This window comes from Siniperca chuatsi, linkage group LG7 (assembly GCF_020085105.1).
Source record: "Siniperca chuatsi isolate FFG_IHB_CAS linkage group LG7, ASM2008510v1, whole genome shotgun sequence".
NCBI classification, from domain to species: domain Eukaryota; kingdom Metazoa; phylum Chordata; class Actinopteri; order Centrarchiformes; family Sinipercidae; genus Siniperca; species Siniperca chuatsi.
Window position 1 is genome coordinate 4382156 of NC_058048.1, and position 13936 is coordinate 4396091.

Sequence of the window (13936 nt, forward strand, 5' to 3'; positions counted from 1 at the left end):
AAAATTCTTCCACACATTAGTTCTCAGATGGTTTGGTGTCATAATTGTCCGTTCAGCATGGCTTGCTAGTTTCCTCCAAATTGCGGTAACGAAAATAACAACACTAGTTTACTTACAGGGCAACAGGGCACACAATAGACCAGTGACAAGACTCGGCCTGTTGCGCTAATAAACTGTGGATTGTGAATTTGATCAGCTCATTAGACTGATTTATTCCCCCACATTTGTACGGTGATTCGAAGTTTTGAATAAAAAGCAACAGCCCTCATAGTCAACATGTCAGTTGTCCTGTTTTATGAAACAAAGGCACAAGGCAATGCTGACTTTGCAAAGGCGTATTTGCTTGTGACATTTAGTCACGTGTTTTCTCATTAACCTTCGCCCTCTGCCCCATCTTTTTCCATGTTCTCTTTGTTTCTCTTATTGCATTTAAAATCACTCTGTCTGCGGGATTTGTATCATCGTCTGTAATCCATATGGAAAAGGGGATTGTACTTCTCATTGTATACACAGAGGATTTTACCACTCACTCTGTCTCCTAGCAGTGAGATCAGAGGATTAGGAGTTGGGTGGGGGACCGACCCATCAGATTGGGTTTGAAACACATCCAGCAGCAGACTGAGAGTCAGGCCTGACTCTCTTCGGCTTTCAACGCCTTAAGACTGATCTGCAGCACAACACTAGCGCCCCTTGCTAAAGCCAGAACAAACAGGATTAGACTCAAATTGGATGGAGCCACGGGGGGTGGGGGGGGGGGGATTAAGATTAATCTTTATTTGTGTTGCCTTTGTACTCAGATAATTTGCAGTTTCTCTTGGCTGGTGTACCACTGCAGTGGCGCAGCGTTAACAGACTTCATCAGATCTTACTGGCTGACCACTAAATGCCATCAATAGTTAAATTATCAGGAAATCTATGAATGTAGGATGACAAAACTAAAGATTCTGGTGTTAAGTGATTACAGTTGAGCTATAGTAAGAGTACTTGGTAGATGACGAAGAACACATTTATCAGTTTTGTTGCTAAACTGCCAAGCAGGCTGGCCAGAAGACTGAATGTCATGTATTCAGTCTAAACAGAGAGACAACATGACTGCATAGTCATAATGGAAAGACGCGAGTGGATGCCAATTGGCTCTGCGTCGTTCGAAGTGAGGGCTCTTTCTCTTAAACTGTTAGATCAACTACTCTCAGTGTTACTTACACACTGACAATTCAACTGCCTACAGAGCTTAAAATTAAAACAAACACTCGAAATGTTTTCATGATTACACTTGATTACACCAGCTGAGTTCATCTGCTTTTCAGCTTCACTTCAAATGATATCTCAAACCCTTTCAGTTCTTCAACTTCAACTGACACTTCAACTGCTTTAATTGAAATGACTGAAATTTAACCGCAACTCTCATTTGGGACATTTTAATCTGTTAACAGTGTTTGCACCTGCAATTTTCAATTTTCAGATTTGAATTTTCTAGTTTGTTACTATTTGCTGTAATCGACATGGTCTGTTTTTCATACAGTACCAATTACAAACACACAAAGATATCTGAATATGAGTTTCAGTCCACAAAGTTTGCCCTGAATACATTTTGTATTTTGTACAAGTATGAGGAAGTGTTAGCTATCATGTGTCAACACTTATGTTCTCATATAAAAAAAACTACTTTCCCACTGTATGAGTATTCAAATCAGGTGCCTTTCAATTCTGCAATATAGTGAACACGATCTAGGTGGTGTGTGTAGATGGGTGTGTGCAGGCACACTGTGTGTGTGTTAACTTGATATCAGTGACAGAGTCCAGTTCACAGAGCAAAAAGTAATTTAGCTTCACCAAGGAGCTGCGGTGAGGGTGACCAGCAGCTCCGTGTGATCTGTCTAAAGGCGCACTCGGAAATGGGCGAGATGGAGAGACATTTATTCATCTGAATACTAATTTATCAACTCGCAGACATCGGAATGGTCTGATGGTGTTGTTCAGTGCTGTTTCCTCTAGTGCTGTTGTTTTCTAGAGTCTTGAGCACTGCCTTGTCCTGCTTTCATTTAAATTTAAAGTAACAGACTCAGACTGCTGAAGCGTTGGCCATGGAAAAGGGATTTGCAGTCACTGATTTCATTTGTCTGGCTGTTGGCAACAGTGCAGTTCAAAAGGCCTTAAAAGAAAGGCCACTTCTACACCAAAGCTATAAATGAGCTTTTGTCAAACTGGGTTACAGCGGACTATAAATCAACTATTTTGATTCACGGCAGGAGTAATCTTTTCTCTTGTTCAGAGGCAAATGCTACTGGTCTGTTTATGTTGTAATACAAATCGATCCCCAAGGTGAAAAACTAGGTTTGACTGCAGTGGGTCAGGTTGGGTTTTGTTCAGAGTAAATAATTGAAACACAATTTGTTAATCTACCAAGCTTAGAAATGATCAGCACCATGAGGACAAAGAAGCTGCAAAGCCACTATTAACATTTTATATATAGTATATTATTATATGTTCACATTTTTATTGTCATGTTTTCATATTTCCAAAAGTACCATTTATCCTGCCTGAACTCCTGGAGCGACCTATGGAAAGCCATCTGTAAATGTCCGTGAACAAACTGAATAAAGGATGTAGGCTAATACAAACATCAATAATGTCAATAAACACCTGAGGTAGCAAACACTCGTAATATTATGAGCAAGAGATCCAAATGCATCACGGTAGTCTCAAAAGACGGAGTAGAGAGTACAAGACTCATGTTTAGAGTCAACTATCTCGGTTTTTAGTTCACTCATCCCGTCTGTCAGTGGGCTTCCTGCCTGGGTGACAGGATGTAGCATCAACCAGCCAGGGCAGGGCCCAATAAACTGTTGATAAAACATGCATCAAATACACATTTGAAGCTGCAGACCACGAGCTATCGGCCACCATGAGACACTCAAACATACAGATAATTCAGTTTTTGATCCTCCAATTCTAGCCATTTGCAATGCCATGAGAATGGACAAGGAGTAGTGGGGCCACACAGCCACACACACACACACACACACACACACACACACACACAGAGAAAGAAAACGACAAAGTGAAAGTAAACATGAGCCACTTCAGCCCTCAGGTCTGGTCCTGTTCAGTAACTCAAATAATGAACCCATTCACTTGCCCCTCCCAAAAGATAAACACAGTCTATCACCACTGTAAATCTGATCCAACTATTGCTGCCTTCATATAAAAACATCTAAATCCAACTAATGGGTAAATTGATTATGGGATTTCATATACTTTGGTTCTTTATGGTCAACATGGGGAAACAAATTTGAATTTATAGATGACTGTACATTAATCAATGCACGGTTAACAGAAAGTAACGCTAGTAAATGTGCTCTGAAATGTATTTTAAAGGTTGGATCACTGATGATTTGTCTCAGTGCATGTCAGAATCACCTCTGAAGAGTTTTGCTTCCTCATATCAAACACTGATTTCTGGCTCTTTGTTTTAGATTTTTGGGAAAACTTTCAAAAGGTTTGTCCACTGAACTGCAGCTCATAATTGGTTGAAATTTGGCATTCCTTTATTTAGTTTTTGAAGCGCTAACAGATCAGTGCAAAAATGGCCAAGTATATGAGACTTTTTGGACAAGGGAGATGATCAGCTGTGCCTCACTGACCTGCTAAATTATTGTAAAAGTGAAACTCCTTGTGCTCCAAACATTTAGCAACCAGCTCATTGTCCTCTATGTTCCTTATGTAGTGACCATGCAGCCAGAACGAAATAAAGCATTACAGTATTTACCACGCTGAAGCTTATGTGAACAGTATTTGCTAGTAATTTCCGCTTGAAAGCTATTTTTAGTGATACTGCCTTAACGGATATTTTCTGAAAGGTTGTATTTACTCTTTCCTTCATATATTGTACCAGTGAATGCAGCACAAAGCTGAGGACATTTCTCACATACAGTATATATACAGCCTTCATCACATATTGAGCTGAGACAGCAGTTGTCTTACCAAAAGTAGGTCTTCACGTGCTCTTGGATCAACACCCATGTCTCCCCAAAGTCGTCTGATTTCCACAGCTACACGGGGGTGTACAGAGAGAGGGGGGAGGAGGAGGGGGGGGAAAGAAGAAGAAGAGGGGGATGGTGCACTGTAAAAATGTAGGTCAAGCTCATTCCTTCGTTTTGGCTCTTAAACGTGTGACAAGGAGAACACTGGAGAGCCGTTTGGCGCTATTGTGCTTGAACTCAAGACAAGGAAACCAAAAAAGCTTCCATGCAAAATGGTAAGCAGCCAATAGTCTCCTCTCTTAGTTACCATATAAGTACTAAATCAGGCAAGTGCTGAAAATTCGATAGCAGCTCAAGAGGTACAACAAATCTTAAACTGAAGCATTTCCTAATTCCAGCATACTAGGATTTTATGTATTTGTATCTAAAAATATAGCTGTCTTCTCACCTAAAATTACAAAGAAGTCTGATGGTATAACAAGTGAAAGAGAAGCCTCTCTATATACAAGAAGTGACTAAAAAGCAGAAAGGCAGTGCAGCTTTCACACATTTCAAGCGGTCAAATAAATCGATTCCAAACGTGTTATTTTTGTGGAATCACACAAGAGATTTCGTAATGATTAGACTACACCCGATGACGATAAAGCTGCTGCTGCAGGTGGAGCCACTCTTTACCTGTTTGTTTGGGTGAGAGCTGTCGTAGCCAAGAACCAGGTTGGATCTTCTGCTGTGGAGCAGCAGGTCTGTCGGTTTGAAGGGCAGGGAGAAGCCCTGGACGCTCTTACAGAAGTCAAAGGTGTTCCACAGGTAGTTGTTGGTGGAGTCTACAAAAAGGTACTGAGGAAGAAGAAATACTCACTTTAGTACAAAAACAAGGCATAACTCATCTCCTGGATGCATTTTAAAACATTATCTGGAACAGAAATACGATATAATTTCCAGGAAAATTTTATTTCAAAAGGAAATACAGAAATGTATAGTCTTACATATTCAGTGCACCATTAACACATGTATACCAGCGCCCCATTACAAAGTCTGATTATGTAATTGTACTGTGCTAATCCCAATTCCCTCAGATCACTTTGATGTGCTGTGTCACTGTATTCCCAATAACCACTCAATTCTGTGTAAGCAGGGCACAGAATAATTGCACTGACAACAGGCAGAATCACACGCTACACCAACAGAAGAAATAAAAAAGCCCCTTGAAATATAATACGCACTAGGTGGATTTTGTACTTTGTTATCCAGAAATTATTATTATTATCCACTGAATATTTTTGCAGTCTTTAAAGGGGTGCTCCAGCAATTTAGTTTTACACTTTCCGTCGCACATGATCTGCAGAGAAACACACACGGAGTCTCCTGTTTATAGAGGCCAACTTATGCCGTTGTCTTGTAAAAGCTTGTAAGTGCACCTGTTAGTTGGTTTCGATCGATTCGATAGGCGACGTCATTAACAACAAGCCTCCTCCCACGCAGCTCACCTGCTGCTGTGAAAAAATCCAAAACGGGAGTTGTGTTTTTTGGGTGACTCTTTTTTTTGGGGAGGGGGTGGTGAGTAGAATTAAAATGGTAACATAAGAAATAACCTACATTGTTCTTATATTTTCATTAGACAAATATATTGTTTGTTGCAGAATAATGCCCTGCAGGACATACTTTGTTTCTTCTTACATTTGTTTGTTTTTAAGAGAAAATGACTGAATGAAATATTGAAATATTAATGAGACAAACTACCGTTAGTCCCTAGTATGGGTTAAACTGCAAAAACATTGGATTCTACATTTCCCATAATTCAATTTAAAAGTGAAAAGAAATGTCTTTCAAACGCCACAACTCAAGCTTTCTATTATGAATGTGTTGTGTCCGAGCCCGAGCCGAGTTATTTTCTCAACTAGACCGAGTTCCGCCAGAGTCATAAAAGACATTATACATCTGTTTTCGCAGCCTGAGTAGTACTAATCATGACGAGTAAACCAAGCTTTGTGTGTGAAATTGGTGCAGTGGTCCTTTAAATCCTCTTAGAATGAGAATGTTAAATGAATATGATAAATAAAGAAATTGAAATCCAGAGAAAGCCAAGTAGAAAATTATCAAAGCAGTGTTTTTGAATTTACAGTACTGATTCCTTTTCTGTTTGGGTAAAACTCTATCACAGTGTGTGAAGGTTACATTAACCTCCATCAAGGGTAGAAAACAAAAGTTACTGAAGCAAATGTCTGCAAGTGTTTCTCAGGCGCTTCAGGGATGTCTGAGTGCAGTGTTGTGGTGCAAAGCTGAGGTGCCAGATGACTGATGGAGCGGAGCTTTGCTAATTCAGTCCCACTGGGAACTGTTCAAGTGTTTGAACAACATTCAAATACATTGAACTAATTAATTAGCTTCTTTGCATTGAGAAACTATATTTATTGTAAGGTCCTGAGATTTCTTTCTCTCTATTCATCTGCATGAACTTCTTGTTTACTGACTATTTTGGCACGACCGCTACCACCTTTGAACCTCAAACTGGACTCAACAGGGTCTTGGAATTGACCTGGACTCAGGTCTCATCACTGCAGCCCTACAAGCAATTTTAAAGAAACAGTTCAACATTTTGAGAAATGTGCTATACGGCTTTCTTTACAAGTTAGATTAAAAGATTGATACCACTGCCATGTCTATGCGTTGAGTATGGAGCTGGAGCCATCTTAGCTTAGCATAAAGACTGGAAGCAGAGGGAAACAGCTAGCCTGCCACTCACTAAGAATCAAAAATACACTTACCAACACCTTTAAAGCTCACTATTTAACACATCGTATCTTGTTTGTTACTTCTACGTGTTACATGTTTCTTGTTTTTTGCCTTCTTTGTAGTTTTCATTGTAGTTTCATTGTTTGTGTGTTCGACTTCTATGTAGTTTTTATTGTTTTGTTGTTCTTCGTTATTTCCTGTTATTTCCTGTTATTAATTTTGTATTTTCTTCAAGGTTTGCATTCTACAGCACCTTGTAACTGGTTTCGAAAGGCCCTTTATAAACAAAGTTTACTTACTTACTTACATCCTCACCTTGATGTACGCTAAAAAGTTACTTACATTATGGATGAGGAAAATGTTCAATACAAAGAGAGCCACATAAATTACTTATATAAAAAGCTGAGGAACAGCAGTGCTTCTCTCCTGGGCGCCAGCTGATGCAGAGCAAAACACAGTAAACCAAAAAATAAATGTTCCAGCGCACACCAGGATACTAGCATGGACACTATTTTAATAATAGATCACATTCAGGAGCGAGCTACGCGTTTTGCATGTTGTATTCAACCCATGTTTTAAAAGTTATATCTGATTAATTTCGAAACTATTGTGTGACTGGATGCATTTCGGGTCAGATCTCTTGGCTCTGACACACTTGTATCTGTGCACATCTAGTTTCATATGCATTCAAAGCTTGGGGAGAAGAAATAAATATTTTAAAAAATAACTTAAGAAGCTGCACAAGATGAAAATCAGGGGAAAGAAATAAACTTTTAATAAAAGTAAGTTCAATGCAGAAGTGATTGAAAGATGATACAGCTTACACTCTTCTAAAAGTCTGGTTTGCAAAGGTGTAATAACCTCTGACTCTTTACTCAAACATAGGTTTTGTGTCTGCTAGCATACACAGTGAGGCTGGTTAGAAAAGAGCCCTGAGCTATCTTCAAGGCTTATGAACTAACTATATGCAGTGAGGCTTTGTTCACTTGATTATAGGACTCTCTGACTGACTTTGATATTATGCAGAAACCCTGAAAGATCCTGCTCTTTGGTCTTTCTGCCTAACCTATATTTTTCCAGTACCATCGCTTCATCTCTGTCTCTTTCCTCTTATCCCCCCTTTACTGAACCCACCTTAGCCAGACAAATGACCCTCTGTCAGCCCTGTGAAACCATGTGCCATTCCCCACAGACAGGGACTGAGCTTTTATGTTCACAGCTATGTTCCCTGGAGTTCTGGCACACAGCAACTAATTGGTAAAATAAGAAGTCCCTTGATGTGATGACGATACAGCAAAGTAATGAAACACCATCACCATCACCATCATGCCTATGAAGTACATTTTAAGGAACAAGGCCACCTATCCGTAAAGTACCCCTCCACTCAAAAATGTCTTTTTCTTCTGTTTAATTCCCCTAAAATGTCAGACGTTGACTTCACTGACTTGTATCTGTGCAAAGTTTGTCACTAGAGAGGTGTTTTCACATTCCTCTACTGAAGGGGGAGATGTCTGCACGCTTCCCTAAAATCTGAGATTCAAACGGACTGGAGGCGAGCTAGATTTGGAAAGATTCGAAAGCCGATCACAATGCCACCAGCAAAGGAACCTGAAGCCTCCAGCGCAGAGCGGACTTGTCAGTACGGAGAGCGAGAGTTTGCACTAAGTTAGCATAGTAAATGTTTTGACAGCAAACATGGTAGAGTGTGCAGTTTTGGATGGAAACCGGACCCTGGAGCTTCCTTCCACTATCTACTAACGTTACATAATAACAATATGAACACATTGTAACATTCCAAACAAATATAAGATGCTAACTACACTTACCATTCTGATACGTCTGCTAGTCGCCAATTTTGGTGCACAATAGACTCGTCATCGGGGTCTGACTGAGGCTCATGTATGGCTGAGTCTCTCCGATGTTTCCTCAAACTCTAGCCATCTCGACGCGCATCACTCTCTCACCATGGATGTATGTCTCTCATCCACATCCATGCTCTCACCGGCACGATACTTTTTATGTGGGATAACCATGTTAACCAAAATATTAATCATAGAGTTCAATCAAACTGTGCCAACTTCAATTGTTTGTTTTAGAAAGGTGCCGGACCTGAAGTTCAGAGTGTAAGTTCAAAGAAAAACCAAAGCCATGAAGTCCAAACAACTCCATAGACCTCTGAATTTGGTATCACAGAAAATGTATTAAAAAAGAATCATTTCTCAGTACCCAGCAGCAGAGTTGCTTCCATCAAAGTGAAATGCAAGTGTTCAATTCGTCAGTTATTCAATCTCTATACACCGAGAAGCTGTATGTAAGCTCCAGAGATTTCTTCATTTCTTCTATTCATTTATAAAAAGCTCTTGGTTTATCGCCTATTTTGGCTCAACTTGTTTTGGACCTCATATCGGACTCAACAGGGTCTTGGAACTGATCTGGACTCTTGGAAATTTCCATTGATCATCCTTGAATGTTTTTTTTTTTACTTTATTGGAGTTCAGTCAAACAGTGCCAACTCCAACTGAATTTTTGAGAAAGACCAAAATGCATGTATGTCAGAACAAAACCCAAAGCCAGGAAGTCCAAAAAACTTCATAGACCTCGGAATTTGGTAGATCTCCAAGAAAGATTTGTGTTCAGGAACTGATTACAGAGGAGGTGTAATAAAAGAATCACAATCCTTAAGCATAAACAGCACCCAGGAGCACAATGGCTTCCAACACTGTAAAATGAAAAAAGTGTGAAACCCCTGCGACAATTCCTAGAGCTGTTTGGCTCTGTAACCAAGTAAAAAGGTGTCTTGGACAGAGGCGTTACGAAGAACCCAGTGAGAACTCAGCGATCTCTAAGGATTCATGCAATTCTTATCTATATGATACATTTGATTTTCCCCCTCAACCCCACCTACTGTACCTGGCATTAGATGTGTCATTATGCATGCAGTCGACATGATTCCAGTCTTCCAGTCATAGAGACTCCTCTACTATACGTTTCACCTCATTTTCATAACCTCACCTTCAGCACTGCACTTCCTCATTGCCCAACAGTTCATTTGTTTTAAAGAGCATGAGACCATATTGCACACCTTAGTCTGGAAGTAGTTCTGACTGGGACTTACCCTCCTGTTGTCTGCAGGGCTGTGGTAGAACTGGGAGATGACCTGCTTGCTGCCGTCCTTGGCCTTGACCCCTGAAAGTTGGAACTTGTCTGAAACGAGCGTAAAAGTGGTCCCATAGTCATTGGACACATAGACCTGGAGACAAAGAGGAGAAGAGGGAGAAATCAGTGACTACACCTTATGGTCCATGATAACTGTACAAATGCCATGGCTCTGGATTATAGCATGTAGATTTAGGCTGAACGATTGATCTTTTTTATACCAAAATTGTGATTTGAAAGAGTGCAATTTTCAAATCGCAAGCGTGCACATAATTAGCTAATTATTAATTAATTATGGTTTCAGAGAAGACGATACACCACTCTGCATCATTTTTCAAAAAAAGTTTTTTTTTTAAAAATCGACTGAGCTGCGTCTTTTTGCTGTTCATAAAAAATATTTTTACATAAAAACGTGAGGTGATCACCTCGAGTTCATTTCAGACAGATAGCTAGCAGGTAGCTAGCAAGTAGCTTGGCAGTTGGCAGGTCTAAATGACCGATAAACCTTTCCGCACATCATATAGCTTAAAGGGGTTTTCTTTTTTACATTCAGTGTTACTCACCAAAATGCATTGTGTCTATCCTTGAAGTCTAACAAACACGTTGAATGCAATGACTTCCTCATTAAACATTTGCAAAGCAGATTTTTTAAGTATCTTAAATCCTTGATTGTTTACATCCATGTTTTGCTAGCATGCAGCCTTCTTCTTCCCTGCACTTCTTGGCGTATTAACGCCACCTGTCGATGCAGGGAACCCCTCATTAAAAAACAGCTCTAAAGCTCTACTAGAGGTCAAAACCTCCACAGGGTGCCTTAAATCAGCTACAGTGCAGAGCTGTCAACAGTAGCATTAGGTGTCATTAGTCAGATATCAAAAACAGTCTTCTTTTTGGGGGCGTTTCTGTTTTATTTTGACAGTGACAGTAGACAGAGACGGGAAAGGCAGGGAGGGAAAATGTTTAATGTTTCTATAGAAGACAAGGCAAGTTTACTTTTCCCTAACTGAGTAGTTTGAACCCTTGGAGGAGCTCAACAAAGGACAACTACATTATTTTATCTTATTCTATTGATGTAGAAACAAGATTTGTTTGTGATTGCTTGGTAAAATCATATCTTGTTTAACAGATCACAAATACAGGCCCGTAGATTAATTTATAGAAAATAATCACAATTAAAAGAAAAGAAAAAAATGTCATATTTGTTCTCAAATAGCTAAGCACTAATGATTTTATTCCGGACGAGACATTACTACTCTATTTTAAAATCATTCCATTAATCTGTAATTAATAAAAAAAACTTGTCCTCTTGACTACATCCCTTGGGAGACAATAAACATTTAAAAAGGTCTCTTCTTTCACAACATTTGATTCTAAAGTTGTGGGTGTATATATGAGATATGGTATAGTTAAAAATATTTTAAAAAATGTAAGTCTTTATGGTCTAATTAGAACTCTGAGGTTGTAAAAAGTGAAAAAAGAGAAGCGTTACACATTAAGCAGTCCATGGGTTGGCTGTTACTTTGGGCAGATATTTTGAATCAGATATTGTCCAGTCGGTGCTGTCTGTCTCTTATATGATGGATGATGAAGTTTGATTACCTATTTTATTGCTGAGTAATGATCAAACAACGGACTTTTGTAAGTTTATGGAACCTTTTAGCAGGAACATTTAATATAGACATTGTAAAAAAAAAAATTCTGTCAAAATAACTGTTTCAATACAAAGGTATCAATATTGGTTTTAGCCTTAAAAAATCCTCATAAATAAACCATTAAAGCGAGCTCTGACAGCTGATGAAGTGTACAGCAGCCCAGGCAGGGAAGTCAAAACAGAAAGATAAAGAAGAGACATTCTATGTTCAATGACTGTGCTTGAGGCTTTCAGCTTTTTTCTGAGAGAGAGAGAGAGAGAGAGAGTGTGTGTGTGTGTGTGTCAAGGTAGCAGATGGAGGGCTTAATCTGTGGCTCAACAATCATAAAATCACCAGAAACATGAGAAACATGTTAGACAAGTGTGAACACACACCTTCTGCTGCACTACTGATTTACTGAGGCGATTTAGTGGCTGAGATTCAGTTGAAAAGGGAAATTAAGACTGGTGAGATACAATGAACACTATATGAGGTTATAACAGACTATAAAACGCCATGGATGTGCTAGTTTTGGCTTTCCTATATCTCTTATGCATGGATGTGTTCAGGTGTACTTACAGAGCTGGTTTTGGGCCCGGTGGCTCCTGCGCTGTCTCTGGCCAAGGCTACGATGACGTTGCTCTTCTCTCCAGCCCAGTGGACCACCATCTGGTTATGAGAGTCGTTCAGGTTGGCCTGCAGGACAAAACAGGTTGAACTAAAGATTAAACTCAGGGAAAAGGTAAAGCACAATCTCTCTTCAGACTAATGTGAAACTAAACTTCACTACAGAGATACTGGGCACTGCCAAGCAAATGGAGAAAGAGAAAATACAAATGTAGCAAATGGAAGGATTAAAGTTTGATTGGTGTAATAAAACTGCAATTAAAATTATTTTTTCACTTTTTTCTAAAATATTAGTATATATCTCTGGTACTTAATTGGTCAAAATTGTAACAAAAAGAAGAAACGTAATTCATTTTTCTGCCACAATATCGCCCCCTACATCTGTGTTCTCCGGGGGCGTGACTTTTTAGTTCAGACAACGTTGGTCCTGTCATTTGATTGGTGCAATATCTAGCAGCTAACAAGCTCTGGGGCCGACGTTAGCCGTTGCTTTTTCCTGTTAATCCCATCTGTGATTTGAGTACTCTGTACGTTTCTCCGTGACTCTGCATATTAGTTACTCCGTGTCGTGATTTGAATCACTGAGTAACGTATGGAGTGCTGAGGTTACAGGACTACCCTTTACTGTGAGTTTTCACAGTTATTTGCCATCACCACAACTGGACATATGAAAGAGAGACAGCTAACGCTAGCTAGACCCCCTCCTCTCTATAATGCAGGATAAACACAGCAGCGAGTGTGCTAGAGCTGCCGACGACTCAACACGTGTTGAAATAACAGGAACAAAAATGTAACATCTAGTGGGAATCAGTGCTAACGTTAGCAGGCTAAGCTAACTAGCTTCCACTTTCCGAGTGGAAGATAGTTAGCCTAGCTTGCTAGCTGTTTGCTAGGGACAGATGTCTTTTTTTGCTAACTGTATATAACCAGCACTATGTATGCTTGTTGAAAAACGGGGAAAACTGTATCAGGGTCAAAGACAAAAAGGGGTTTTCAAGCATCAAAAAAAAAATTAATACAACTTAAAATGTTGCCTTTTTTCTGTAATATTAGAATGTATCCTGTTTAATTTGAATATTTTTTGAGCAAAAAACAATGGCCAACATACGTTTTTACCACAATTTACTGAAGACAGAAGTACAGGTCATTATAAGTATATTGTTTCATTTTTACATACAAATTGTTCCCATTATTGCAATGTTTTTAGTATTTGTCTGGATCATTAAATTAGTTTTAATAGCATTCCTGAGTAAATGACAGTAGAAGCAGATGTTGAAAAAGGATAAACATTTTATTCTTAGACTGAGGCAGTGGAGTGGGTTCTGCAGTGGAGTGGGTTCTGCTGGTGGAGTGGGTTCTGCAGTGGAGTGGGTTCTGCTGGTGGAGACTGAGGCAGTGGAGTGGGTTCTGCTGGTGGAGTGGGTTCTGCAGTGGAGTGGGTTCTGCTGGTGGAGACTGAGGCAGTGGAGTGGGTTCTGCAGTGGAGTGGGTTCTGCTGGTGGAGACTGAGGCAGTGGAGTGGGTTCTGCAGTGGAGTGGGTTCTGCTGGTGGAGACTGAGGCAGTGGAGTGGGTTCTGCAGTGGAGTGGGTTCTGCTGGTGGAGACTGAGGCAGTGGAGTGGGTTCTGCAGTGGAGTGGGTTCTGCTGGTGGAGACTGAGGCAGTGGAGTGGGTTCTGCAGTGGAGTGGGTTCTGCTGGTGGAGACTGAGGCAGTGGAGTGGGTTCTGCAGTGGAGTGGGTTCTGCTGCTGGAGACTGAGGCAGTGGAGTGGGTTCTGCAGTGGAGTGGGTTCTGCTGCTGGAGAC

At 40.0% G+C, this 13936-nt stretch overlaps 1 protein-coding gene across 1 annotated transcript in view; it reads right to left on the reverse strand.

Moving 5' to 3' along the window:
- Window positions 1-13936, reverse strand: part of sorl1 (sortilin-related receptor, L(DLR class) A repeats containing) — a 98060-nt gene that overhangs the window by 60850 nt on the left and 23274 nt on the right. The window contains exons 2-5 of the mRNA XM_044202093.1: window positions 12083-12199; window positions 9832-9966; window positions 4659-4820; window positions 3985-4052 (exon numbers count right to left, since the gene is read on the reverse strand). Of these exons, the coding sequence (XP_044058028.1) occupies window positions 3985-4052; window positions 4659-4820; window positions 9832-9966; window positions 12083-12199 (482 nt within the window). The remainder of the gene's footprint in view (window positions 1-3984; window positions 4053-4658; window positions 4821-9831; window positions 9967-12082; window positions 12200-13936) is intronic.